Source organism: Xiphophorus maculatus, chromosome 3 (assembly GCF_002775205.1).
Source record: "Xiphophorus maculatus strain JP 163 A chromosome 3, X_maculatus-5.0-male, whole genome shotgun sequence".
NCBI classification, from domain to species: domain Eukaryota; kingdom Metazoa; phylum Chordata; class Actinopteri; order Cyprinodontiformes; family Poeciliidae; genus Xiphophorus; species Xiphophorus maculatus.
Genome location: NC_036445.1, coordinates 10,803,040 through 10,814,833, shown reverse-complemented (window position 1 = coordinate 10,814,833; position 11,794 = coordinate 10,803,040). Strand labels below are relative to the sequence as shown.

Sequence of the window (11,794 nt, the reverse complement as noted above, 5' to 3'; positions counted from 1 at the left end):
CAGTGCGACTAACGAGAAAGGTACCCAAACTGAGAACCTCAGTCCATCTCCCCAAGCATGCCAGACTGAGGACATCCTTTCCCCTTCATCTCCATCACCGAGTGATATGGATTTCCAGAATCTGCTGGCAGAGTTGGAAGGCTACTGCAACAATCCATCAACGCTGCCAGACTTCGGCATGGACCTACCTTCGCCTCTGCAGCCTCCGCTGGACCGTTCCATCCTTTCCATAGCGGATGAATCTGCACTCGACAATAATTTGGGCGCAGAGCTTCGGCTTTCTCCGCCATCCAATCTGTCGGAATATGTGGTTGTGGATTCCTGGACACCTTCATCGTCTCCTGTTACCTGCTATGAGCGGGACATCCTCACTACCACTTGTGGTGATGGACTTGATCTCTTTTGACTTTGGACTCTGTGTTTTCTGCGAAGCACCGTCCGATCTCATGGAGGGGGTGTCAAGAAAACTGGCATAAGGGTATGAGATCTTTCCAGGCACACGCAGAAAAAGGTGCATAGAGGCCTGGGAGAAAATAAGTAATCTTGTAGTTTGATTAAAAGCTAATTAAATTGAATATGAAAGAATAGTAAAATGAATACAAGTAATCATATAATAACCTTCTGAAATGTATTATCTGAAATGTGATCTGTAATGATTTCTGTAATGAATTAACTATGGAAAGATTATGGTTGATGAATTATAATAAGTAAGAGATGTGATTGATTGTTAACTAAGGATCAAACTTGTGATAATGTGAAGTTGTAATCATTTGAAATTAATTCAAACAGGTTTAACAACAGATTTAATGTGTTTAATGAGCTATAATAAATAATAGTGGGTTATAGAAAAAGAGAGGAATACAGTACAGTCCTGAAACGGGAAATGTCGCAAGCAGTTCTGAACAGATGGTCAGAGCGCACAGGATGGTTGGAGTGTTGAGTTTGGCTGAAGCAACGGAGAAAGGGGAAGTACGGGACTTTCCACTATGGTCAGCAGAAATAGGTTGGGCAATGTGGGGGCTTTTTCATGATACATAGCAGATGTGAAGCAAGTCACGTAGGCCAAACCTTCCCATACACACACATGGTGGAGAGATGCATAAAAAGGGGCTGAAAAGAGGAACCAGCCGTTCCCAGTCCGGCGGCGCAGAAGAAGAGACAACTTGCAGAAGCAGATTGAGCTACGGACCGCACTTCAGAACTACGGGGGAGCTCGGACTTCACACCGCCAAGAAAGGACTGGGTCCCATCGCCCCATCTCTAGTTCTTCATTCGACCGTCGGTCTCGTCTCAACCCAGCAATTTCAACTCTGCAACAAGACTTGGAGGAAGGACAAAGGTCCCTCAGGGATGAGGAACTGGGTTTTGTAAAAGGATTCGGACCCGTTCTGCTTTGTTTCCTTTCTAAGGAGGATTTTTCCACACAAGGCAAAGACCTCGACCAAGGATGCTAGAAATTCCTGTTGCCAAACGCTCCACCATCGTCTGGGTATGAGTTGAATCTGCTCATTGAAATTCCATTTCAGAACGTGCGACTTAAAGTTAGGGAAAGGAGACAGGGTAGTATGATTGTACATGTAAATTTTATTACACTGTTTTTGAATTATATACGATTGATTATTGATTTGTATGTCGCATATCCTTGCTTAAGCTTGCTTAATAAATTTATACTATAAAATTCTAATGAGGTTGGTGGACATTGGAATTAATAGAGTCATTTAATCTTTGTTCAGTTCTTTTGATTAAGGTAAAACTAATGTGCATGATTCCAGTAAATAGGAGGCTTCATAATTTCCTTTGGTGAGAGTAAATAATGACCCTGGGACTTACGTCTAAGTCACTAAATATAATCTAGCCGGTTCCAAGTGCAAGTTATGAATTAGAAAGTGGGCTACCGTTAACAGAAGTGGTTATTGGAATTATGCAGCTGTGAGGGCTACTCAGCTGATTGTTTCTTAACTGTAAAGGGTCATAACTTCTGGATTGGAGGTAGTTAGAGCTAGACGAATCACTTTCGCCACCAGTTTAAATAGATTATCTCTTATAGAGTACTTTTAGGGTAATACCCAGCTCTCGGAGATTTTCCGGACCTGTTAGACAGAGAACTGGTCAGTAGGCAGCCCTGTGAAGTAGTGAGGAGTGGGCGGGGCTGACTATTGCAGGATAACCTTCAGCATCATCAGACTGATGAGTACTGTCATCACAACCTGTGAGAAAAGGTGAAAAACAGGGTTAATTTAGGCACAAACTGCTGAGCATTAGAACCTTTCCGTCATATGTTTGGTTGAAAAAGGAGGATTACTCCTTCAGACGTATGTTTGATCCATCTGTTTCCTGAAAAGACCTGCTGGGCTTGGGCAGCGGTAAAACTAATGCCCTGCAGGTGCATCACGAAGTGCATATGCTCACACAACAGGGAGAGGTTAAAAAAAGAGAAAAATATTATAGAAGCACAATGCAAACAGCAGAAATTATTACATGGAAAAAATATAAAACACAGAACTGAATTGTTATGGGTTCTGGTGCGTGTAGATTTAAATTGAAAAGGGATTGGGAAATGAACGATTTAATGAATTATGTCTTTCTAAAGATATAATTCATCTGCTAATTTTGATAGCAGGAAAATCAGTGATATGCTCACCAATTGCTGTATAAGGTCCAAAGAGAGTGAGCAACTGATCATGAATGGACACTCCATAAAAAACTAAACACCAATAGTGACAAGTAATATTTGGCATCATGATAATTTCATTCATGCTTACTCTTTTGTTGTTTTTGCATTTTTACATTATTGTGTCTGCTCAATTTCTACCCTGTTTTTCTCTATGATGTTGAATAACTTTAAATTTACCCATAGTATGATGGCACAAAGCAGGAAATTCTTCTTCATCCTTCCCCTCATTGTCATCCTGGTGGTTCAGGACACCTGAAGCAAGTCCACCTTGATGAAAAGGACTGGCACAAATCTGAGGTCCATGTGACCGAATCCAACATTCAGGAGTCAGTTTGTACATCCCGACACAAATTTAGTCTCCTTCAGATCCTTTCACAACCACATGAGGAAAACTGGACCTCCTCTTTTTAATCCAAAGGCTTCTGCTGCAAACGAAGAAGAATCTGACCGGGTTGGGTTACTCTGGACTGAAATAGGAGGGACCGCAAGCGTTTCATCTTGAAAAACAAGCTGATTGGTTCTGTTTTCTCAGTCAATGATGTAATGATTGCAATTAAAAGATCATTTCTCTGTTTTCCAATTTCAGTTTGTTTTTGTGCCTTAATTACATAGATCTGATAAAATACAGTGGCATAAAATTAAGACAAAATAACCTAAATGTTGTGTTGAGGTGAGTTTTATGTTTATGTTTAATTACTTAAATTACAGGTTTTCTACACAATACTGAATATGTTGTGAATGATGCAAAATGGATGAATACATGCAATTATTTTAAATTAAGAGTATTTTTTTGTTTGCAAACCTGTACAGTACTACATCAAATAAAATTACCAAATTATATTAACCGGTGTTGGTGTGGAGTAAAAACCTCCTGATAAGAACTTTTCATCTGGGCAGTAGTTTCCATATCTATTGTCCTAGACTATGTGTAAAATCTGTTCAAAGCTCAAAGACCAGGGTGGTGTCTCAGTTATAGATCGGGGTGGTGTATCAGTTACACTCTCCAGTTTTCTGAGCTTTTATATCTATCCTGGGCTCTGATTTGCTACTATCATGTCACGTGGATTCTCTCATCCAATCAGAAGGTAGTTGGGTGGGTCAAAGGCAGGAAATGAATGTTTGTACGTATTCCCTCTTCCTCGTCTTATTTCTACTTAGTCCTCCCACAGTTACAGCTCAATTCTTCAAGATAAATTGTATTGTAGCTGCTCGGTTATCTCAGTGTTGTCACTGGTCGCTTTCTGCGCTGGGCTGTTCGGCAGACAACTCACTTCCTGTAAAAGTCCTTAACTAGTTGTTTTTTGCACTCCAATCAAATGGCCTATCCAGGATATGGGGCACCCGGCGGTGGATTCCCAGGAATGGTGAGAAAAACTTAACATCTAAGTGAATTAAGGTTAAAAAATTGATTATTATTGTTCTTCTGTCCCAAATCGGACATTTGACCCAAACAGTGCGGAAGTGATAAATTAGAAACAGCAGGACGCTGCTAGTGTTTAAAGAAATTATTTTATAAATCCCACAAAGCTGCAGGTATTTATTATTATTATTATTATTATTATTATTATTATTTAAATAGGTTTCTTTAATTTTGTGCATTTATAAGTGATTATTTCTTTGTTTCTTAAATTAAGCTGATGTTTCTCCAACTAAAAGATCTTACATTAAACTCCAAAAGTTTCTTTTGATTCATCTTTATGTTCAATTGCAGTGATGACTCGTATTTATCTCCAGATGATTAAATAGTTAATAAATTAACAAAATAATAAAAACTGACTGAAAAAAATCTAGTTGTCAAGGATATGTATACATATAACAGATTAACCTTTGAACTTTAAGTTCTTATTGAATGGTTGATTTGACTCACGATGTGTGTACGACTTCATTATACTGACTTCATTGTATCTTTGAGGGTGAGGTAGGGTGGCGTACCTTCATGATAAGATGTCCTCCACTGAATCAGTCAATCATAATTCTTTACTTTAAATAAAAAGTCATTGTGGAAATGTTTTTCAATCAAAAAGAAAAGGAAGCGGCTACAATGTTATTTCCATTTCTGCATCAATGCACATCTTCTTGCTCCTGGGCGATCCACTGACTGACTGAAATAGAGATTTTAGTTTTGAAATATGTAACAAACATAGCAGAGAAAGACCTAACAGCCTATATCGACTGGTCTGGTTGTCAACATAATTATTGTTTCAGTTTATCATAATAAAAGATTCAACCAGTGTGCTTTTTCTAATGGTTTGTAAATAAACGATGCATTTCTTATTTTGAGTGGTGGTGTTTTCTTTTGTTTATTTTTTTTATTTTTGAGTTTTAAAAAGAGATTTTCAGAGGATTTTATGACCTTTTCAATAAAACAAAATATCAATCCATTTTAAAATTAGGATAGCTTTATAACCATGACATGCAGCTGTGGTTCTCTTGTAGGATTCAGTTAAATGATTTTCAGCACTTTGAAATAACTTCGCCTGCTTTACATTGGCATTTCTCCCCAGAGTTAAGAAATTATTTAGCAACTATAGTATAACAATCACTGATTTAATCTTATGCTTTCCTTTTCTAGCCCCCTCAGCAACAAGATCCTCTGTACGGATTCTTTTCCCAGGTGGCTGGACAGGTGAGACAACGAGTTCTTTCAATATGATTCTGAATTGAGAACTGCAATGTGTTTCTGCATAACTATTTTAAGGAAGATGACGTCTGAAACCTGCACATGCTTCAACAAAAACAAAAAATCTTTCAACAATATTGTGAATGTTTGTTGTTTCTTGTAAAGTGTCCTGCTTGATTTTCCTGTGTTCTTCCCTCCCTGCCAGATTGTTATTGTAAATAAGAATTCGTTTTTAATAAAACTCAACTAGTTGAATAAATGTTAAATAAATAAAATCATGCATGTGACTGTGTTGTATGTTCTTCCATCTGTTTCTTGAAACCTCATCAGGATGGGCAGATCTCGGCGGATGAGCTGCAGCGCTGCCTCACGCAGTCCGGCATGTCTGGATCATACCAACGTAGGAGGAAAACATTTTAGTGGACATACCCACTTAAACGAGTCTAGATTTGATTACTTATGGTCTTTTCGACTCTTTATGCTGACGTATTGCAATTTATTTCCATTTTTGATTAAACATAAACTCTTCCAGTTTGTGATAAAGCATAATCGGGTTAAAACCAAGGTTGTCACAAGCCGTTTTATGCCTTGTGACCATAAACAATAGGTAAAAAGGACTTGTGTTTTATTGTTAGCCTCTTTTAAAGCTTCCTGAATGATTCCTGAATAGGTTTGATAACATGTGCTTCTCTCTCTGCAGCTTTCAGCATGGAAAGCTGCAGACTGATGATAAACATGCTGGATGTATCCTTCATTATATGTAAACCACTTCACATTTGAGTAAAAATGTTCCATAAAATCTTTTTTAGGCTGCCTCACATTTAATTGAGTTATTCTATAACATTATAGAGTAAATGGTTTATTTAAGACCCTCTGAATTTAATACCCAGCCTGTCAGGAAAGCAATGAATTGCATAGACCAGTGGTGCCCAAAGTCAGTCCTCTAGGGCCGGCATCCTGCATGTTTTAGTTCTCTCACTGGTGGTAGCAACAACCTTTTCAGCATGTCAGTGTTCCTCTTATGCCTTCTAATGAGCCATCATTTGATCCAGGTGTGTTTTGGCAACATACAAGGTTCAAATTTGTCAACAATTGCAAAAAAATTAATATTTTATATACTTTCTATCCAAAACATATGACTATCATATCTGACTCTTTGTCAAAATGAATGCAAGATCCCATTTTAAATGAAGAAATATTACTTTTAACTTAAGTTGTGCCAAATTCTTGCCACATTTTGCACTTAAGTTCAAGCCGATTGCACAGAGTACTTCCTGCAGAGAGATGTGTTTTTCATCAACTCAGATATTCCTCTCACACACAGTCTCCATCTTTAACCACTTTAGTCTGTTAGTGGTTAGTGGGGGCTGGGATTTGTGTAGCTGGGTGAGTTGGACATCTGAGTAAAGCAACTTGTTTGTTTTCTTGTAGGAAACAAAACATTTAGAGACAAAAATATGTCTCATGCTCTGCTTTTAAAATTATCTACAGTATGTAAGAGAAAAATGTACACCTGAAGAAAAAGTAATGCAGTGAAGATGCAGTTAATACCTTTTATTTGATTTGCTTTAAATCAAATAAAAATGTGTTGTATTTTTAGTCACACTTAAACCACAAGAGGTTTAGGAAATTCCAGGTAGGTGGGGGCTGAACTAACCACAACACCACCATACAAACTGCCTCAATAAACAAATAAACACCAATATTGCAAAAAATAATCAGCAGTGAAATGAACAAAATGGCTGTAAAAACAGTTACAGTAGAATATCACACTCTGATGGACAGCTTACATGATAACATTATGTAAGAATACTTCATATTCTGCTATTGCACTGGATATTAAATAATTTTAATTTTTTTAACAGATTGGGTTAAGAAAATACTTTAGCTGTCTTTTTACCTCAACCTTAAGATGATCAACTGTGAATGCTTTGATTTATAGTTAGGATGAAGAATTATACCAGTTTACAGAAATCAGAGCTTTTTATGTTTTTGTTTTTGGGGAAAATCCTCACAAAAGTATTTTCTCTTCTTTGCAGTTTCCTAATCGCTTGTCTGGTTGTATACAACACCACAATGCCTCAAATTAACATGTTTCATCTTTAAAATTAGTCTCGAGTGAAGTTAATCTCTTCAGTTGTGTGAGGTCCTTGACTGAAAATGCTCTCAGAGGGACATGTCTGGAACGATGGGCTTTGCCGAGTTCAAGGATCTGTGCCAGGCCCTGAACGGCTGGAAAGCCACCTTTTCATCTTTTGATCGGGACCACAGCGGCACAGTGGAGGGCCATGAGCTGCAGCAGGCCATCACTACCATGGGTATGGACTGATTTTAATGATTTTTATTGTTTTCGACTCTTCAAAACAACTTTGTTATGTTTGCTAAAATTAAGACTATGTTGGAATTTCTCTTAATTGACGTTGCATCGTGACATTATCTTCATTGTAGACAAAGTCACTCTGTCACAGTTTGGATGATTGATTTTTTTTACCCTGCGTGTTTCTACAGGCTACAATCTAAGCCCTCAGGCCATGAACTGCATCATGAAGCGCTACAGCAACCATGGCAAGATTCCTTTTGATGAGTTTGTGAGCTGCTGTGTGAGACTCCGTGCTCTGACTGGTGAGTCGAGCTGGCATGAAAACAGAAACCCTAACAATACCGTTTCTACGTTTCCTAAAAACATGACAATGCGCAGATATAAAATATGTACAGCAGAAAAATGGGTGCATGTTTATCTTTGCTCATTTTAGGACCAGTTTGGTTGAGTTTGTGAAATCCTCTGCGCTCACACGTCTGAACCTGCATGTATTTTAATACTTTGTTCCAGGAAATAAACTGAACTAAAATTGACATTGATATTCAGTAGTGTAGGATTTTAGTTATGATGTTTTCTTTGTGGATCACATATTTAAAGAATGATTTATCTTCATCAGTTTACTTTTTACATGAGATGAGCCGATTGCATAATGTGCTTTAGGCTGCAAGGTGGTCTAACTGCAGTTTCCTTAATATTATTTGGGGGCTTAATAACATCAAAATAATGGGTTTGTGGTTTTGTGTTTAACGCTGTTAGTTTCTGACAGTTTAAACCACAAATGCGATGGAAATTTTTTGTGGTTTGGAAAATATGACTTGTTAAATCTGTGGCGTACCTCGAAACTGAAAATCTGTCAATTGCTTCCCAACATCAGTTTCAATTTGCTGAGACATTTTATCAAATCATCTGATCTAACTTCTTAATTTTGAAGAAAACCAGTTTTGGTTTGATTTCATTTCACATCTTCTGCTGAAATCTTCCTCTGGATAGAGACCAAGACGATGGGTGGACATCGGAACCTACATATTGACTTGGACTGCATAAAGTATATCTTAAAATCAGATCAGCCAACTGCTACCTTAAAAATGTTGCTAGGAATGAAATGCTTTCTTTTGAAACAAGATCCAGAAAAACTGGTTTCTGCTTTTATTTTTAGTAGGGCCTTTTATTGTCTCCATATCTCTGTAAAAAGCTGCTCATTCAAATTGCTGCTGCCAGAGTCCTGACCAACATCAAGAAAATGGAGCACAGCAATCCTTAAATCACTACACTGCCTAAATGTTTATTAGGGAGATTTAAATATCTAATAAGGTATAAAATTATATTTTATCAGCTTTGTTAGCATTTTGTTTTTAATTAGTGTTGTATGGTTCATTTTTTATTCAATGAACATTTATTTTATGTATTTCTTGTCTCAGTGTAACACTTCTAATTGCTTTAGTTTAACTTTTTGTGTTTTTTAGATCAATTCCGAAGGAGGGACACGGCCCACAGTGGAAATGCCTCTTTTCAGTACGATGATGTAAGTTTATGCAAAAGTAAATTTACTGTTTTAGTTTGTGGAAGCTTAACGGATTGGTTAGGGACCAGATTAGTACTGTCAATAAAGGTCAAAGTTTACACATTGGGTTCAGATGGTGAGAATCAAAACACATCTGGACCTTTTGCCTGGTCCAGATGTGAAGGTACACCAGACCCTCTTGTCCCAGTTTTGACTTCAACAGATTTTTTTTTTTACAAATTTGAAATTAAAGATCTGTGGCTTCTATTTGGATTTAAACCTCAGATTTGTGCACGTCAACATATTGGCCATATGTCAGCTGGTTTATTAACATAACAATTAAAAATGTCCTTCGCAATATGTCCGCAATCTTCCTTTTCTTTAATTTGAAAAAAATATGATAAATATTTAACTCTCTTTTGCTTAGCAGGTCAGCTAGTTGCAGAATATTGTCAAAACATGATTTTTAAAAAAAATTGGAGTTAGTAGAAATGATTTACTGTTGGACGATTAATAGTGGCATATTAACTCTGGTCATATCTCTGTCTCTACAGTTTATCCAGGTCACCATGAGCGTCTGAAAAAGACACATTTTTCCTGTGAGGACCTGCTTACCTTCTAACACTTTTATATCATTTGCTTCTTCTTGAATTGTATTTGTTTTTTGTAAAAAAAAAAAACCTAAAAAAACAGGGTCCAAATGTCACAGTTCATTCCAAGTGGACAATTTTAAAGCCATTTTATGCCTAATAGAGGAAGGAGAAATGTACTAACATCCCTATAGCATGAAAGTGCTTGCAGTCTTAACACAGTAATTGCTCTCACTGTTTGCTTTCTACCACATCATGTTAGCCCTTGCATTATGAAATTAATAAAACATTATGAAGTCTGATTGTGTTCACTTTTTTATTGTGGAATCAGTGTGATTGTTTTCTACAGCTAAAGTCTGAACATTTGCAGTATAATGCAGGTGGATTAATGCAGAAAATGTCATGACAAATTAATCTACAAAAATGGAACTAGGTAAATATTACACAAAACCTTTTTTCCTCTTTTTTTTATTCCAGCTTTCAAAATCGAGTTTTTGTTCAACATGTGTACATGAACATGCAGTTACTAACATTTATAACTAACATTTATATGAATGGTGTCAGCTTCCATTTAGTTAAACATTGGGTTGTAAAGCTTATTTTAAAGGTGCTCCTGTTTGTAGATGTCAAACTATTTTATTTGAAGTCAAACCTTCTGGGAAAGAATAATCATTTTCAAAATTATCTCCCCTTTATTTTAAATAGAATTACCAATAGAAATAATTATACACTGGGTTATGATATAAATGAATTTATTATCTCTACTTTCTGTTATCCTAATTTTGTTTTTTGGGTGATGAAGAGCTTAAGTCATAAGAGTTTTCAGTAATATTAGTGTCTGGAGAGCTGATGTATGAAGTTGTTTTATGAATGAATTCAACAGAACCAAAGTTTGGGCATGTTGGTATGAATATTAGGACGAAATGGACATCAGATTACACAAAGCAACAAACATGCACTCGCTGACATCTTTATTATGAACACCTGTTCAAATTCTAAACAGCAAGTCAACCAATCATAACAACAGCTTAATTCAATAATGCAGGTCTAGTGCTGGCCTTGACCACAATTCAAGAACAGCCTAAATTTGGTTAACTTGGGTGATTGACGCAGATGAAAATGTCAGAGTGCAACTTTAACTTTTAATTTTTTTTTTTTTTTTAAGATCCCGCAGAGAAATTAAAATCTCCTTAAAGTGGATTTTGCTTTCAGACATTTTTTGCTGAAAGCAAAGTTTTTTGCTGTTAATCTCATTGTGGTCACTTTTTCTGAAACAACTTTGGGCACGACAATTTATTTAAGTTGGCTAAATAAAGCTTGTGTGAGCAATATTCTGTTTTTATTTCTGAAATGCATACTAAAATAAATCAAAATGTAAAAATTGCCTGTCTCTTTCTTTTCTTTTTTTACATATAAGTGCAAAGCTGCAGGACCGTATTCATGCTTTGCCTGTACAGTGAGTTAAGGATCCTTTTCTCACAGAAAGACAACTTTGCTTCTTTCATTAGAAAATTGTGTTTCTTTGTTGAGAAGATAAAAATAAAACTTGAATACTTGAAGAAGTTTGTACAACAGCTGTTACTTTCCAAATTATCAAAATGCTGATATTATATATGGCTGCCTCCATTTATTGCAATAGAGCGCCCTCCTCAGGCATGTTCTGGAATTGTTTTCTTATTTTCTTGCTGATACAATTTGCCATACATATTTCAAACATGATGTTTGAAATCATGTTTCGGACATGATTTCATGTTTTAAACATGATTGTTTAGCAGATTGTTTTGGTTCAATTTAAATAGTTAATCTATTTAAATTATTCTCATTTTTTTTGTTTTTCTTTCTAAAATGTAGCAAATTTCTTTCCTATATGGCAGCATCTCATAAACTGTATTATTATTATTAAGTGCTATAAAAGACTGAGTCCTAACAAAATATCACAAAACAGTAAAACAAAAACAACAGGTTGACTCCCTTCCACGTGTATCGGCTGTAACTTGATATAAGGAACAGGGTTTTTTCCTTGCATTGTTTTCTCTTTCCAGTAGAGGGCAGGCTGTGTCTCAATAAGGAATATTTTTCTCAGTGGAAC

General features: G+C 36.3%; 1 protein-coding gene across 1 annotated transcript; it reads left to right on the top strand.

The window, feature by feature from the left end:
• The first annotated feature begins 3,771 nt into the window (after positions 1-3,771).
• Positions 3,772-10,007, top strand: sri (sorcin). The gene is made up of 8 exons (XM_005816188.3): positions 3,772-4,038; positions 5,247-5,300; positions 5,625-5,694; positions 5,995-6,038; positions 7,465-7,612; positions 7,803-7,916; positions 9,078-9,136; positions 9,670-10,007. The coding sequence occupies exons 1-8, from the start codon at positions 3,991-3,993 to the stop codon at positions 9,694-9,696; spliced, it is 564 nt and encodes a 187-aa protein (XP_005816245.1). The 5' UTR covers positions 3,772-3,990; the 3' UTR covers positions 9,697-10,007.
• Positions 10,008-11,794: the final 1,787 nt, after the last annotated feature.

Bases quoted from the DNA above. Each gene is read 5' to 3' on its own strand.
- sri (XM_005816188.3), top strand. From the start codon at position 3,991: ATGGCCTATCCAGGATATGGGGCACCCGGCGGTGGATTCCCAGGAATG. The intron at 6,039-7,464 runs GTATCCTTCATT...AAATGCTCTCAG, and splicing joins TGATGATAAACATGCTGGAT to AGGGACATGTCTGGAACGAT. The intron at 7,613-7,802 runs GTATGGACTGAT...GTGTTTCTACAG, and splicing joins GCAGGCCATCACTACCATGG to GCTACAATCTAAGCCCTCAG.